At 42.3% G+C, this 13,995-nt stretch overlaps 1 protein-coding gene across 1 annotated transcript; it reads left to right on the top strand.

Moving 5' to 3' along the window:
- The first annotated feature begins 3,642 nt into the window (after positions 1–3,642).
- LOC133895301 (paired amphipathic helix protein Sin3-like 3) lies at positions 3,643–13,470 on the top strand. Its single transcript, XM_062335528.1, has 23 exons — positions 3,643–4,039; positions 4,364–4,606; positions 4,728–4,908; positions 5,010–5,108; positions 5,191–5,358; positions 5,551–5,869; positions 6,340–6,473; positions 6,608–6,683; positions 6,785–6,814; positions 6,902–7,143; positions 7,217–7,371; positions 9,024–9,151; positions 9,249–9,503; positions 9,599–10,255; positions 10,344–10,429; positions 10,612–11,271; positions 11,346–11,446; positions 11,522–11,660; positions 11,743–11,895; positions 12,047–12,210; positions 12,290–12,401; positions 12,487–12,659; positions 13,029–13,470. The coding sequence occupies exons 1-22, from the start codon at positions 3,969–3,971 to the stop codon at positions 12,637–12,639; spliced, it is 4,326 nt and encodes a 1,441-aa protein (XP_062191512.1). The 5' UTR covers positions 3,643–3,968; the 3' UTR covers positions 12,640–12,659; positions 13,029–13,470.
- Positions 13,471–13,995: the final 525 nt, after the last annotated feature.

Genomic DNA, 13,995 nt, shown 5'->3' with positions numbered 1-13,995 from the left:
ATCCCAAAAAATTATAGATGACCTTGAAAAATCTTGAAAAATTCCTAGCAACATAATTTATTTTGTAGATAATCTTTTCAGTCCCATTTTAATCTTTATAAAATCATAACTTGTAAATTGTAGCTCCGTTCTTTCGTCGAATAGTCTGAAATAGTGTAATATTGTGATGACGATGTTTGTTATGTGATATTTGGTTCTTTTGGATCTTGATATTTATGTGTTGTCTTTTCGCTTATTTTTACGAGTAGAGATCAACATTTTGAATGAGCTACGAGGACTTCAAGATCGAGATTTGGAAGACCCAATTGAGTACAGTGAAGGCAAGTTATGTTCTTGATCATATTTATTCTGATTTTATAAAATATTTTGTTTTACAAACATGCATGCTAATAATTTATTAGGAATATCAAGTATTAAGTTTTACCTTAGTTTTCTCTTATCATTTTTATCGCCTTAATATAATTTTGGGTTATAGAAGGGTAGATGATGCCTAACCTTACTTTAGGATGGTAATCATGATAATTGTTCTATGAACTTGATAATGGTCCTATGCAATAATGATAAAATATGATGAAGTAATTTTTGTAGCAATATGGTATAGGGATTTGAACATGTGGTATGATGAAATGTATGGTTACTGAAGTGGTAGTCTTCCTAAAATCTAATGACCGGTTCGTGGAGTGATATTTCTATGTTTATAGTACAATCACAAGAATGGTATGTGACGCATCTAGTCAAGTAATTTACTTACTCTTAGCATAGTATAGACCAGACAAAAGAGCGGTGAATGGACGATGTCCTAGGATCTGAAAGGCTCAAGAGAGCTTCCATTATTGAGGTAAAATCACGCGGCAATGAAATCTTAGCGGGTAGACATATGGTGAGAGGGACATTGTAAAGGCTTTGTAATGATCTTCTGGCCACACATCTTAGGTAGTGTGCAGTGTGCTTGATAAGTACGAGCAAAATGGAGACTTAGTCATCTGCTTACGGGTGATGAAATCATGACTTGTGAGTAATGTATAACCTCTGTAAAATTAAAAATGAATATTCAGCCGTGTTCATGGTCATGAGCGACATAAAAAACTACCATGATTATAACTTGATGGTTTAGTTAGTGTGGTCAACTGTGGTGGTGGGAACCATAGTTGAGGTATGGGCCAGTCACGATGGTGGGAATCGTGGTTGAGGTGATTGGTTAGCAGTTCAACTTTGACGGTGGGAGTCATGGTTGATGTGTTTTTTGTTCAACCTTGATGGTTAGAACTTTGGTTGAGGTGGTCAGTTGGTTAGGTCAAGATGGATGGAATCTTAAGGTGATTTGCTATTCACTTAATTATTATCGTTGTTGAAATTATTTTACTTAAATATTGTTTTATGTAAAAGAATCATTTAATCATATTTTGTTAAATCCTTCATATGCATATTATTTACATCACAACTTGCTGAGTACAATATATGCTCACACTTTCTATAATCAAACACTCGGTCGGAAAAAAATTAGAATACTTCATGGAGGTGAAATCTAGGGAGGAGTTCTACATTGATTTTTTTTTTCTGTGGAGTTATCAGTGAAAATGAAAACTATGTTTAGAATCCGCTGCAGTGTTTCAATTCTTCGACCTCTGGAGGTATTTTGTAAGACGATTAATCGATTAAGGTATGAATATTATAATAATCATTATCAATAAAATTACTATGTATTAAGATTGATTTTTGAGCTCAGCACGTAGATGAGATTAGTTTGATTTTTAAATTGATCTCAACAGTAAACCCTAACACAATGTTAGGCTTCTTAGCCCTAGAAAAGAACAAGGTATATTGCATCCATGAGCCCATACGCATACATCTTTTGTATATTTGTTGCGCTTACACAGCAGTAATCATTACGAGAACTTTTTACGTACATTTATTTCTTTCCAAAGAAAAAATGGAAAGGAAGTTGTCATCTAAAAAGAAAAAAAATACACAAACACTACGGGGCTCTATGGGTGAGTATTGTTGGAATGTGGTCCATATAAAGTTCATTCATAAGAATACAAAGTAAGAAATTTTAGTCCTATATTATTAAGGAAAGAGGAATGTAGATCAATTTAAATAATAGAGTTCTCTCCATTCTTTGAAATAGAGAAAATGAGAAAAAGAGAGTATACTTTACTATATTCACGCGCACGTATTCACATATTTTTCGTATGAATATCCACGTGGCAGCACAAAATAGCAAGTCTTTTTTGCTGCTCTTCCTTTTAATTATGATCAATATCATAATCAGCCCTTTTAATCGTGATCAATATCTTAATCCTGAGAGTAATTGGTTAGTTATGGAGATAGTTAATTAGTGGGCAATTTATGAGATGAAACGGCTCCAAGAGGGCAACCAATTCCATATAAATCCTGGAGACGTCTAGGCTTTCAGAAAAAAAAACTCTGCTCTATATTTTTTTCTCCATCCATCCACATCATTGTTTTGTGTGCTGTGCTGCCAGATCTAGCTGGCCCTTCTCCTTGGCGTGCACAAGGGTGGAGCGTGAGTGGTATCTTTGAGCATCTGCCGTCGTGAAGCCCGCACGAGGAACAACAATAAGGTTATTGGGCAGCGCACCTGCGCGACCGCTTTGCACTGCTTCATCTATGATCTGCACGGCAACAAATCGACACATCGTCAATTTCATCCCTTCATCAACTCAACTGTAAATTCTTGATGAACCTGATGGATTTTTTACTGTTGTTTGCTGCTAGGGTTAGAAGTTTATTCTTCTGTTATAGTTTATGAAATATACCATTGTATAGAATCTGGAATTAGAATTTTGCGTATATTACCAACAAGTATTTATGTTAACCTGCAGGGCGTAGGCATGTGTGTGACGGCTGATATGTGGTCCGGTGTGGCACTAATCCCATCATCACCGCTCTAATCTTCCAAGGGCTGGGCAAAGATTCTCCGAAACCCAAAAACCAAATTATTGGTTGGTTCGATTTCTATTTCTAAACTATATGGTTTATGTTGTTAACCAAATTATTGGTTGGTTCGATTTCTATTTCTAAACTATATGGTTTATGGTGTTTGGTTCGATTTTAAGGTTTGAAAAACAGAACCATTGAAAAAACCTATTCATCCCACATTCACACCCACCCAGGGCCCACCTATCATTCACGACCCACAACCCATTCCATATTTAATTAATGTGAATTTCTGTAAAAATTGAAAATCGAATTATAAAAATGAAATCGAACTAACAGTTTTCCAATATTTGCTAGCGACTTTGTTTGCGTATTGTGAAAACCAAAATTTTCAGAAACCGAAAAAACTAAACTGAAAAACCGAACGCCAAGGCCTAAATCTTCCGCTTAATCGCGTGCTAATCCACACCGCCCAAAATTTCCAAGGGGTGGTGCCGTGGTGGTATTCGCACCACAGCCGGTGCCTTTGTGTGTTGTGTTACCCACAGCACAAGCTACCGTCTCCCCTCGGTGAGATCACCGCATGCTAACCACGGCCCACCCTAGCCCTGCACATCTCCACCGTCCACGTGCCCCTTATCCCTGATCCGGCGGCGGCGATGGGCGCAACAACGGCCGCGGCTGCGTCCTCTCCGCGATAGGTTTACTAAGCGAGCCCTCACCCCCGTTCTAAAGCGAGCCCGAGCCGTTCCCCTCCGCCTCGTTTGCTTCTCTCCCCTACCCTGGCGATTAGCTCTCGCTCTCTCTCCCGCTCCCTCTCCCGCTCGCTCCACGCGCTCGCCGCCGCCTCGAGCTGTCCTCGCGCCGCGTCTCGAGGCGCCGCGAGGGGTTCCCGGGCGCTCGCGGTGGGTAGATCCGGCGTCGGACAGGCTGAGAGGTGGGATCGGCGTTGCGGCGGCGAAGGGTGGGAGGCTTCGAGGGAGGAATCGCCGCCGGTTTTGGTTCGCTAGCTGAGGGGAGGAGGAGGAGGAGGAGGAGGAGGAGAAAGGCGGTTGGTGCATGGGGGCATGAAGCGCGCCAAGGACGACGCGCTCATGGGGTCACAGCTCAAGCGCCCCAACCTTGCCCGATCCGATCCGTGAGTCGCCGCCTCGCTTCCGTTCCTCGGTGCCGTCGGGTTGGCTTTCGTGTTCCGGGCATGCGTTTGCCCGGTTGATTTTTTCGAGGTTGCGTTTATTTTAATTTTTGGGGTTTCCTTCCTGCTTGATGGAGTCGGCGAGGCGAGAGAGTAAGAATATTTGAATCTGCCTGATGAATTTGGGATATATCTTGTTTTCTACTGCCGAGTTTGTGTTCGTTCGTCTCAATTCGAAGTCTAGGATGTAAAAATGCAATTTTTTGGTGCGATTTTTTTTTTACGGTTTATCCTGTGATCTAACGGTCTGGTCTCCTCCTGGCGCAGGGCGGCGCAGCCGCAGCACATGCCCCTGCCTGGCTCAGCGTCGGCGGCGGCGGCGGCGGCGCCCCCTGCGGCCGCCCAGCCGGCGCAGCCTCCCGCCGGTGCCACGGCCAGTTACTCGGCCAGCCAGAAGCTGACGACGAACGACGCGCTCGTCTACCTTAAGGCCGTAAAGGATAAGTTTCAGGACAAGCGGGAGAAGTACGAGGAATTCCTTGAGGTCATGCGTGACTTCAAGAGCGAGAGGTTGGTCCATGGTGCCGGCCCTTTGGTCTATCCGATCCGTACCGTTTCCCATATGTCCCCAGAGCGAAATATTGACGTTTCTACTCGTTATGCTTGTGTTGTGTGCAACTATTGGATGCAGGATCGATACCAATGGAGTGATTATTCGTGTGAAAACACTGTTCAACGGGTACCCTGAGCTGATCCTTGGGTTCAACGCCTTCTTGCCCAAGGGCTATGCCATCAAGCTACAGGAGGAGAAGGAGAAGGAGAAGAAGCCTGTCGATTTTGTGGAAGCTATCAATTTTGTGAACAAGATAAAGGTATAAATACATGTCTACACATATAGGGTGATATATCACGTGACGAAGTTGTGGTACGCAGGGAACTAACGATTTACTACAATATTGCTTTTCTTCCACAGAATCGGTTCCAGCACGATGAGCATGTCTACAAGGCATTCTTAGACATCCTCAACATGTACCGCAAGGATAATAAGTCCATTCAAGACGTCTACCACGAGGTACCTTTTTCTCTTGCTGGTTTTGGCCTTGTATATGTGTGCTTCCGTTAGAGTTTGTGAGTTAGCGTGTCTTTTTGGGCAGGTTGCTATGCTGTTCAGTGACCATAAAGATTTGCTTGAAGAATTCCAGCACTTTTTGCCTGATACCTCAGTGGCTCCACAAGCGGTGGCGTCAAGGGGTGGTTTGGTTAAGCGGGAGGACAGGAGCTCTCTAATGCCTCCTGCCAATAGGACTCCACACAATGATAAGGTAGGAGTGATGTGCAGTTTTGTGGGCTGATTCCAATTTGACGGATCCTTACATAACTTGCAGAAAGTAGGATCATGAAGTAGGAAGAACTAAACCTGATTGTAGCGTAACATTGGCTTTGCTCCTGCGTCTAAACATCATCTCTTATGCTACAAATCTAGCTGACATGCCACCTTTTCTCTCTTTCTTCAGAGGGATAGGTCTTATCTGTCGCATGCTGACCGTGACTTCAGTGTTGATCGTCCTGATGTGGAGCATGATCGCCAGAAAAGACGTCTTGAGAAGGAAAAAGAACGGAAGCTGGAAAGGGATAGAAGAGAGTATGAGAGAGACGACAAGGATGGTGAACATGACAGCAGGGAGCTGGATGTTGGACAGCGTAAGCGCAAACCTTTTCCAAGGAAGATGGAGGACACTGCTGGTGCTGAGACACACCAAGGAGCCCCCACTGAGAATCATGGAGTACATAGCATATCTGCTTCATCATATGACGATAAGGATGCGCTCAAGAGTAAGTCTTTTGGAATATTTAATTAATAATTATACATTATATTTATGCACAGTATTGCATATTTGATACTTTATATAATCCTTCTTACACCATCCTTAAAAGTTAAAATGCGTGACCGTAAAATATGCATGCTTACAGGTGTTGAAACAATGCACATATATATTTCTTACTATTTGGCTGAATTTAGCTTTCAAGTATCGTTGGTCTCTTTTGCATGCCATTTTAATTACTTACAACCTCATGGCATGTTGATAAACAATGCACAGACATGTTTATTATTTGGGTGATTATGCTGTCAAGTTCCGTCAGATTCTTTCATGCTTGAAGAACTTGTTTTCTTTCCACTTTTTGATCACTTACTATTTGGTTAAATTTAGCTGTCAAGTACCATCAGTATCTTCTGTATGTCTGAAGAAATTCGTGTGCTCTCTGCTTGTCACTTAAACCCACACTTTTCCTTGCAATGTCAGGTGTATACACACAGGAGTTCAATTTCTGTGAGAAAGTGAAGGAGAAGCTGGAACATGAAGCTTACCAGGAGTTTTTGAAATGTCTGCACATTTACAGCCAAGAGATTATTACGAGAAGTGAATTGAAGAACTTGGTTGGTTTCTTATTTATTTATGCTTAATATTTATTTTTTCATCATTTACTAACTGTGCTTAATAATTTGTCTGAGTACTTGTGCGACTTTACTTAATAATAGGTAAATCATAAATAAGTGGCACTGATTTGCAGGTGAATGATATACTTCAGCAATATCCGGATCTAATGGATGGGTTTAATGAATTCTTAGAGCATTGTGAAAATATAGGTAAGTTACACACTTAATAGATATGGATGATCATCTTGTATGACTTCACCAATTTTAAGTTTCATGTTTTTATCTCTAAAGTTCTTTCCCCCTTGTCGCAGATGGATTTCTGGCTGGGGTCTTCAATAAAAGTATGAATTACTAGCTTGGACTTTGTATTGCACTTTTCTAATCTATTTGAAAAAATATCATGTGAACATTAATTATCTGAAATGAAGGGCAAACTGCAAGGACTGTTAAAACTGAGGATAAAGAAAAAAATAGAGAGCGGGAGAGGGAGGATAGGGACAGAGATCAAGAAAAGGAAAGGGAAAGGTCGACATATCCGAAGGAAGGTGCTAGCCAGAAACCTTCTATGTACCCTGGCAAAGAGAAGTATAACCTATCCAAACCAATATCAGAGCTTGATCTCTCAAACTGTCAACGATGCACTCCAAGTTACCGGCTTCTACCCAAAAATGTAAGCTAATTCAGATCTTGTAGTTCTTTGTGTACTGTGTTTCATTTGACATTTGGTTCAACCATGTTTTCAGTATCCCATGCCCCCTGCAAGCAACAGAACTGATATTGGAGTCTGTGTTCTTAATGATCACTGGGTATCAGTGACATCAGGAAGTGAAGATTATTCATTTAAGCACATGCGGAAGAATCAGTATGAAGAAAGCTTATTTAGATGCGAAGATGACAGGTGCTGCTCTATCTTTGTCATACAGATGGCGTTAAGCTTCATAGTAATGGGACATACGATGCATGTTTGAACTGTGATGAGAACAGCCTTTGACCATTCACATTAATTAGTGCTTAGAGACCCATCATCGATATCCGGTGACTTGCTGCTGGCTAGCGTCTATATTTTGTATGTGAGTGCTGGATAAGTAGTGGTTTTATACATTTGGTTGTTGCATGGTTTGAGTCCTCATGTTGACAGCTGGAAACTTACGTTCTTCCTTCAGGCTAGGTCATGATAGGGTGGGGGTGTAGTACTTTCCATTTTTGTCCCACTAGTTTGATCAAGCCATGCGGTAGCCTGATATGCTTAAATTCCATGCATTGCATGCTTCTGTTCTTGGACCATTCTAAATTGGATATTTTAGTGATGTGTTTTTTCTTGCCTTTTTTGTTTGACCCCCCCCCCCTCCCCGGGGTCCGTCATTGCGAGCATAATCACCAGAAATAGGGTCGATGCCACGATCCACGACCCCGGATCACGGGTCTAGTTTGTCGTCGGGACGTTACCGAGAGGCAGAGAGGGGGATGGAGAGGGAGAGACCTGAGATGGCGGTAGCGGCGGCGGCGACAACCTCCTTGACGAGGAAGACGGAGGAGCCGACAGGGCCGGCATCACTGAGCCTGCGAAGCGTATGTACAACGCATTCAGCCCCGAGAAGGAGCACCCCATTGCCGGCACCGCCAACTCGAGCTCATCTTGGGGGTGGAGGTGGGGATCTGACGAGATTCGCTCAATACGGTGTTGAGCGAGAGGGGGAAATGAGGGAGGATGAGAGAGGAGAGGAGGCCGGGGAGGAGATAAGGCCACGCTACCACATGTGACTGGCTGTGTGGCGATACTCTCCTGCGGCGACAGAACAGGAAGGAGAGATGAGCCATTGATGGGTGGGTTCCTCGGTGAATATTGCACAAAGGGAAATCTCTCTCCCTCTTCAGTCCATCTGAAATTATTGTGTTGCCAAATAAGGCATTAAGTAATTAAGGCATAGACCCGGATGAATTGGGGCCGCGTTCCGCATTGTTAGTTTGTCGTCCCAAGCCGTACCGCATTTTTGTTAGATGTCAACCCGCATTCCGCGACCCCGTTCCTCAACCTTATTGACCCGAATTTCTAGTGACTATGGTTGCGAGAATCTCATTCTCTTCCTGCTGATCAATTGTGTTCTAAATACTTGATGTACACCATTAACAAGAATCAGAATAACTTCTCTATTTTCTGTATTTCTTGGTGGTATTGATTCTCAGAAAGGTTAAATTGTTAGCTTGCAACCAAAGTGGAAAACATCTGTTCCTGCACTAATATATTAATTGGGCACTTGAACTGAAGTTATTGTGCCGCGGAAGTTGATGTGTTGCGCTGATATGTGTTTTTAAGCTTGAATACATTAAGGACAGAATTCATGTTTACAATTCTAGACGTGCTGCATATGGTAGGCGTGCATACATTCCTTAAATAAGTTTCTGCAATTAAGCTCATTTAACCAGCATCCAGTGAACTGTGTTTCAGTGCGTGACTAATTAATATCATTTGTCGGTTATTATCCTCTATAAGTACCACTTATGTCGATTCTTCTCTTAATGCTGGTCGGAACTTGGTCTGAACGTTTTCAGGTTTGAGCTGGATATGCTGTTGGAATCAGTTCATGCAGCAACTAAGCGTGTTGAAGAGTTGATAGAAAAGATGCAAGACAACTCAGTGAAACCTGAGAGCCCTATTCGCATTGATGAGCATTTAACTCGTAAGTATATGTTTAGGCATAGGCTAATAATATTTGGTAATGCTTGAACTGAATGGAGCTTGACTATCCTTTTGGGTTATTCACCATTGTCTAACAGCTTTGAATCTGAGGTGCATTGAACGATTGTATGGTGACCATGGTCTGGATGTGATGGATGTTCTCCGAAAAAATTCTAGTGTTGCTCTGCCAGTTATCTTAACTAGGCTCAAACAAAAGCAAGAGGAATGGTCAAGGTGCCGGTCAGATTTCAATAAAGTTTGGGCCGAAATATATGCTAAGAATTATCACAAGTCACTTGACCATCGTAGTTTCTATTTCAAGCAGCAAGATACAAAGAACCTGAGCACGAAATGTATGTAAACGTTTTATTACATGCGAATGTTTCTTCTGGTTGTAGTTCCATCCTTGCATGGTCGCTAAATTATACTCTTTTTATTCCTTGTGTAGCTCTACTGACTGAGATTAAAGAAATTAATGAGAAGAAAAGGAAGGAAGATGATGTACTCCTTGCTATTGCTGCTGGAAATAGGCGGCCTATAGTTCCCAATATGTCATTCGAGTATGTAGATTCAGAAATCCATGAAGATCTACATAAGATCATTAAGTACTCCTGTGGCGAAGTATGCAATTCTTCGGATCAACTAGACAAAGTGATGAGAATATGGGCTACTTTTCTAGAGCCAATTTTGGGTGTTCAGCCTCAAACCCATGGTGCCGAGGATCGAGACCTAGTTAAGCCCAAGAGCCGAACAACAAAATCTGGTCTTACAAGTGTTGGGGAAAGCAATACTGGATCAGGGATTGTTGCCAAGCAAGGCCATGGTGATGAAAGCATTCCACGTGAACAAGGACCATCGTCTAGGGCTAGATTGGTGAATGGAGTTACAGTAGACACTCAAAATGGTTTCCATGATGCTGATCGAACTGCCCGTAGAGGTGAGGAACCATCAAATGCTGCGCAAAATGGAAGAGCGCACGGTGCCGCCTCTGCCGCAGATGAACTTCCTGTCCTAAGTACCCAAAACATGTCTACGGAGCGATCAGCAGAGGACGCTCCTGTTGTTAGGACTGAGCAACTTAAGGCGAATTTGGAACTTACACCTGGTTTGTTCTGCTTCTTGGCTGTTCTTTGTAGTTCATAAGCTGGATAGGTTTTCTATTGCCAGTTCTTATGGTTTGTATTGTTTACTAGGTGTGAATGCATCTAAAAGTTCTCATGATGGAGTTGAGATGGCTGGTGAAGCCAGGGCTGGCAACGAAACATTGCCTTCTGCAGAGGTGCAAGATCTTTCACCAGAACATTTTACTTTCCATCTATGCTGGCAATAGTGAGATATTTATGTGGTTGCTAAATCTTACCATTCACGTGAGACGTGATATACATTCACCTTTTTCTTGTTCTTGAAAAAAAAAAAACTCATTGTGACCTCGAGCTTGATGGTTCTATTTCTCTTTGACAGACCGGGGAAACAGGAAGGTTGGGATCATCTTTAAATGGTGGATGTACCAATGAGGGAAATAAAGGGCGCCTAAATAATGAAGGCTCTGCACCCCATAATACTTTAAAAGTTGAAAGAGAAGAGGGTGAATTATCTCCTAATGGAGATTTTGAAGAGGACAATTTTGTCCCTTTTGAAGATGGAGCATCTAAAGCAAAAGAAGGTTCTACAAGCAGACCATTCCAGGGTAGGCCTGGGGAAGTGGTACCATCTTGTGCTGAGGCAGCTGGTGAGAATGATGCTGATGCTGATGATGAGGGTGAGGAAAGTGCTCAGAGGTCTACTGAGGACAGTGAAAATGCCTCTGAGGCTGGTGAAGATGCATCGGGCAGTGAATCTGGTGATGGTGAGGAATGTTCTCGTGAAGACCATGATGAGGAAGAGGAGGATATGGATCATGATGATCAGGATGCGAAGGCTGAAAGTGAGGGTGAGGCAGAAGGAACAACTGAAGCACATGATGTGGAAGGAGGAACATCACTACCACTTTCAGAACGCTTTCTGTACTCAGTAAAACCACTAGCCAAGCATGTACCTACAGCTTTACATGATCGAGATGAGAAGTCCTCCCGTATATTTTATGGGAATGATTCGTTTTATGTCTTATTCAGGCTACACCAGGTCAGCTTTCCAGTACCCCTTTGGTTTTATACCTCTGCATACACTTTCTTTTGCTAAAGAAGCGTCATTTGCAGATCTTATATGAGAGACTACTTTCAGCAAAGACAAACTCTTTCACTGCTGAAAAGAAATGGAGAAATTCCAAGGATACAAACCCTCCTGACCTATATGCGAAGTAATATTGCATTTCTGCAGTTTGTACAATGCATCATATTGTATGGCGAATAACTAATCCGTCTTTCCTATGAAGGTTTATAAGTGCGCTGTACAACTTGCTTGATGGCTCTTCTGACAATACCAAGTTTGAGGACGACTGCCGAGCTATCATCGGGACTCAATCATATGTTCTCTTTACTTTAGATAAACTGATTTACAAAGTCGTGAAGCAGGTAGGTTGGTTCATCCCTTGTGTTGTATTATTTTTGTCCGGGTTGGATGGCAGATTCATTTTTTCATTTTCCCTGATACCAGCTTCAAGTTATAGCGACAGACGAAATGGACATTAAGCTGCTGCAACTATACTTATATGAAAAATCAAGATCTCCTGGGAGGTTCTTTGATCTAGTTTATCATGAAAATGCCCGTGTCCTCCTCCATGATGAGAGCATATATCGATTTGAATGTGTAAGCATCATTCTGATGTGCGTTATAATTTCCATTGTTCATTCTTGCTGTGTACTACAAACTGGTTCACTTCTACTGCTGTGTTTACAATTAATAGTGCTTTCTCTTTTTGTGGAGAATGATATTGATTAGTTTGTGCTGTCAATGGCAGTGTTCAAATCCAACAAGGTTGTCTATTCAGCTGATGGAATATGGTCATGAAAAGCCAGAAGTGACCGCAGTATCAATTGATCCAAATTTTTCTTCGTACCTTTTTAGTGAGTATTTGTCTAGTATGGCAGACAAGAAATTATCTGAAGGTGTCTTCCTTGGAAGGTGATATTTTTCCCAAGTTACATTGAAGCTTCTGATACCATTTCCCCTGTTTGTGCCTGATCTCATGTTGTTCTCCCAGGAATAAGCGGAAGCATTCAAATAATGACGAGCCTTCGGATTCTTTGAAAGCTATGGATGGTATCAAAGTTGTGAATGGTCTTGAATGCAAGATATCTTGCAAGACCTCGAAGGTGTGCATCTTTATCTAACTGGACATTTCCATCACATACAATTTTAGTCGAGAATGAAGTATATCTTGTGATGCCATGTATGCAGGTCTCATATGTCCTTGACACCGAAGATTTCTTATTTCGGTTACGGAAGAGGAGGAAACTTTCATGTGGTGGGAATGTGCCTGATAGGTTGCAGATTTCAAAAATATATGCTGCAAAAGCGCAGCACTTCAATAGATTCATATCCAAACCTTAGGGCCATTTGGCATAATCCTGGTAATTCCAATAGCTTCCAACCCATGCATTATTTGATTTTAGTGTGATGCTTCGTTGTTGAATAGCCGACTTGTGATGCTTTTTTCTGGCTTAAGCCTTGTGATTTCTTGTTCTGTTATATTGCATTATGATGTTTTCGAGGGAGTATGATGGTTTGGTTGCATCAATCACAAGCATTGAGTCACTAGTTGTGCAGAGGATGATTTGTCGTTCATGCAAATTTGCACATTAGCCTTCGAACCCATGTGTCTGTTTTTCATGTATGGGTAACTCTTATGTGCCCTTTTCCAGACTCGGTTTATGCAGTTATTGTTTCAGGCCTAATAGCTTCCTATTGGATAACAACTGGTGTCTTTTCCCCCTTTGCAGTCATTGTATCTAAACCTGGAGATGTTGCTGGGGTCACCAGCTGCTTTGCTTCAACAATGAGAGTCTGGGGAGAGTGACGATGGTGGTTCCATTGACAATCTGCCACAGCATGCCCTTTGGGATAGCGGACTGGAAGATACATAGGGTAAATACACCAAAGCGAAGCAAGCATGTAGGCCGCCGCAGTCAACTCTGTTGTGCCAAAAGATGTGAAGATGTGTATATATATGTATTGGCAACATGTTTGTTTCGGTGACAGTTTACTGGTTTTCGATGGTAGGAGGATTCTGTCAAGTATTAACTAATCATCATTTGTTGCTGTTGGTATAGGTCTTCTGTTCTTTTTTGGCCGTCCATTTCCCATTCCAGATATGTAGACACAATTGAAACCAGTATCAACAGTTATGTAGTCTTCCTCTGGGTATCCAGACAGATACCGTAATTTCGCTGTGCCTTTGAGTGGTGCTCTCCGTCCCAATATTCTGTGGTTGCCTGGACATGTTGTCCCCATGTATGCTACTTGCTTTACGCTTGTGACCATCCTGGGTTGGCATCCATCCTTCGTCAACATCTAGTGCCATCTAGCACACAATGGTTGGCCAGTAGCAGACGTGATTCTTGCTGACGATTTGCAGTAGGAATTCCAGGGAATGGCACCGGGCTACCCAGCTAGTTATATAAAGTACTCATCTTGCCAACGCTGTGGTGTTGAGTTGGGCGGATGCAGCTGGGTTGCACAATATGATTCGCCGGAGAGCTCTTTTGGGCCGTCATCCTCCTTGCATCCAGCGGCGCTTGTAAATAGACCGTCCTGGACTAAGGGACACTGATAAATTCAGCAGCACCAGTATGTTGCGAGAGCGAGAGAGAGAGAGCACCATTATTAATTTCTCCATCGTTTTTACAAATTCACAAGCATAAAATGAACATGTTAAGAAAAATCACTATAATTAATTTTGTCATGTCT

This window comes from Phragmites australis, chromosome 2 (genome assembly GCF_958298935.1).
Source record: "Phragmites australis chromosome 2, lpPhrAust1.1, whole genome shotgun sequence".
Taxonomy (NCBI): domain Eukaryota; kingdom Viridiplantae; phylum Streptophyta; class Magnoliopsida; order Poales; family Poaceae; genus Phragmites; species Phragmites australis.
Note: the sequence above shows the minus strand (reverse complement) of the source record. Positions and strands in the feature narration are given on the sequence as shown.

What these genes read in the sequence shown, in the direction of transcription:
- LOC133895301 (XM_062335528.1), top strand. Translation starts at nt 3,969, where the DNA reads ATGAAGCGCGCCAAGGACGACGCGCTCATGGGGTCACAGCTCAAGCGC. An exon ending in TTTAGATGCGAAGATGACAG is followed by an intron (nt 7,372 to 9,023) that starts GTGCTGCTCTAT and finishes GAACGTTTTCAG; the next exon opens with GTTTGAGCTGGATATGCTGT. An exon ending in GCATATATCGATTTGAATGT is followed by an intron (nt 11,896 to 12,046) that starts GTAAGCATCATT and finishes TGTCAATGGCAG; the next exon opens with TGTTCAAATCCAACAAGGTT.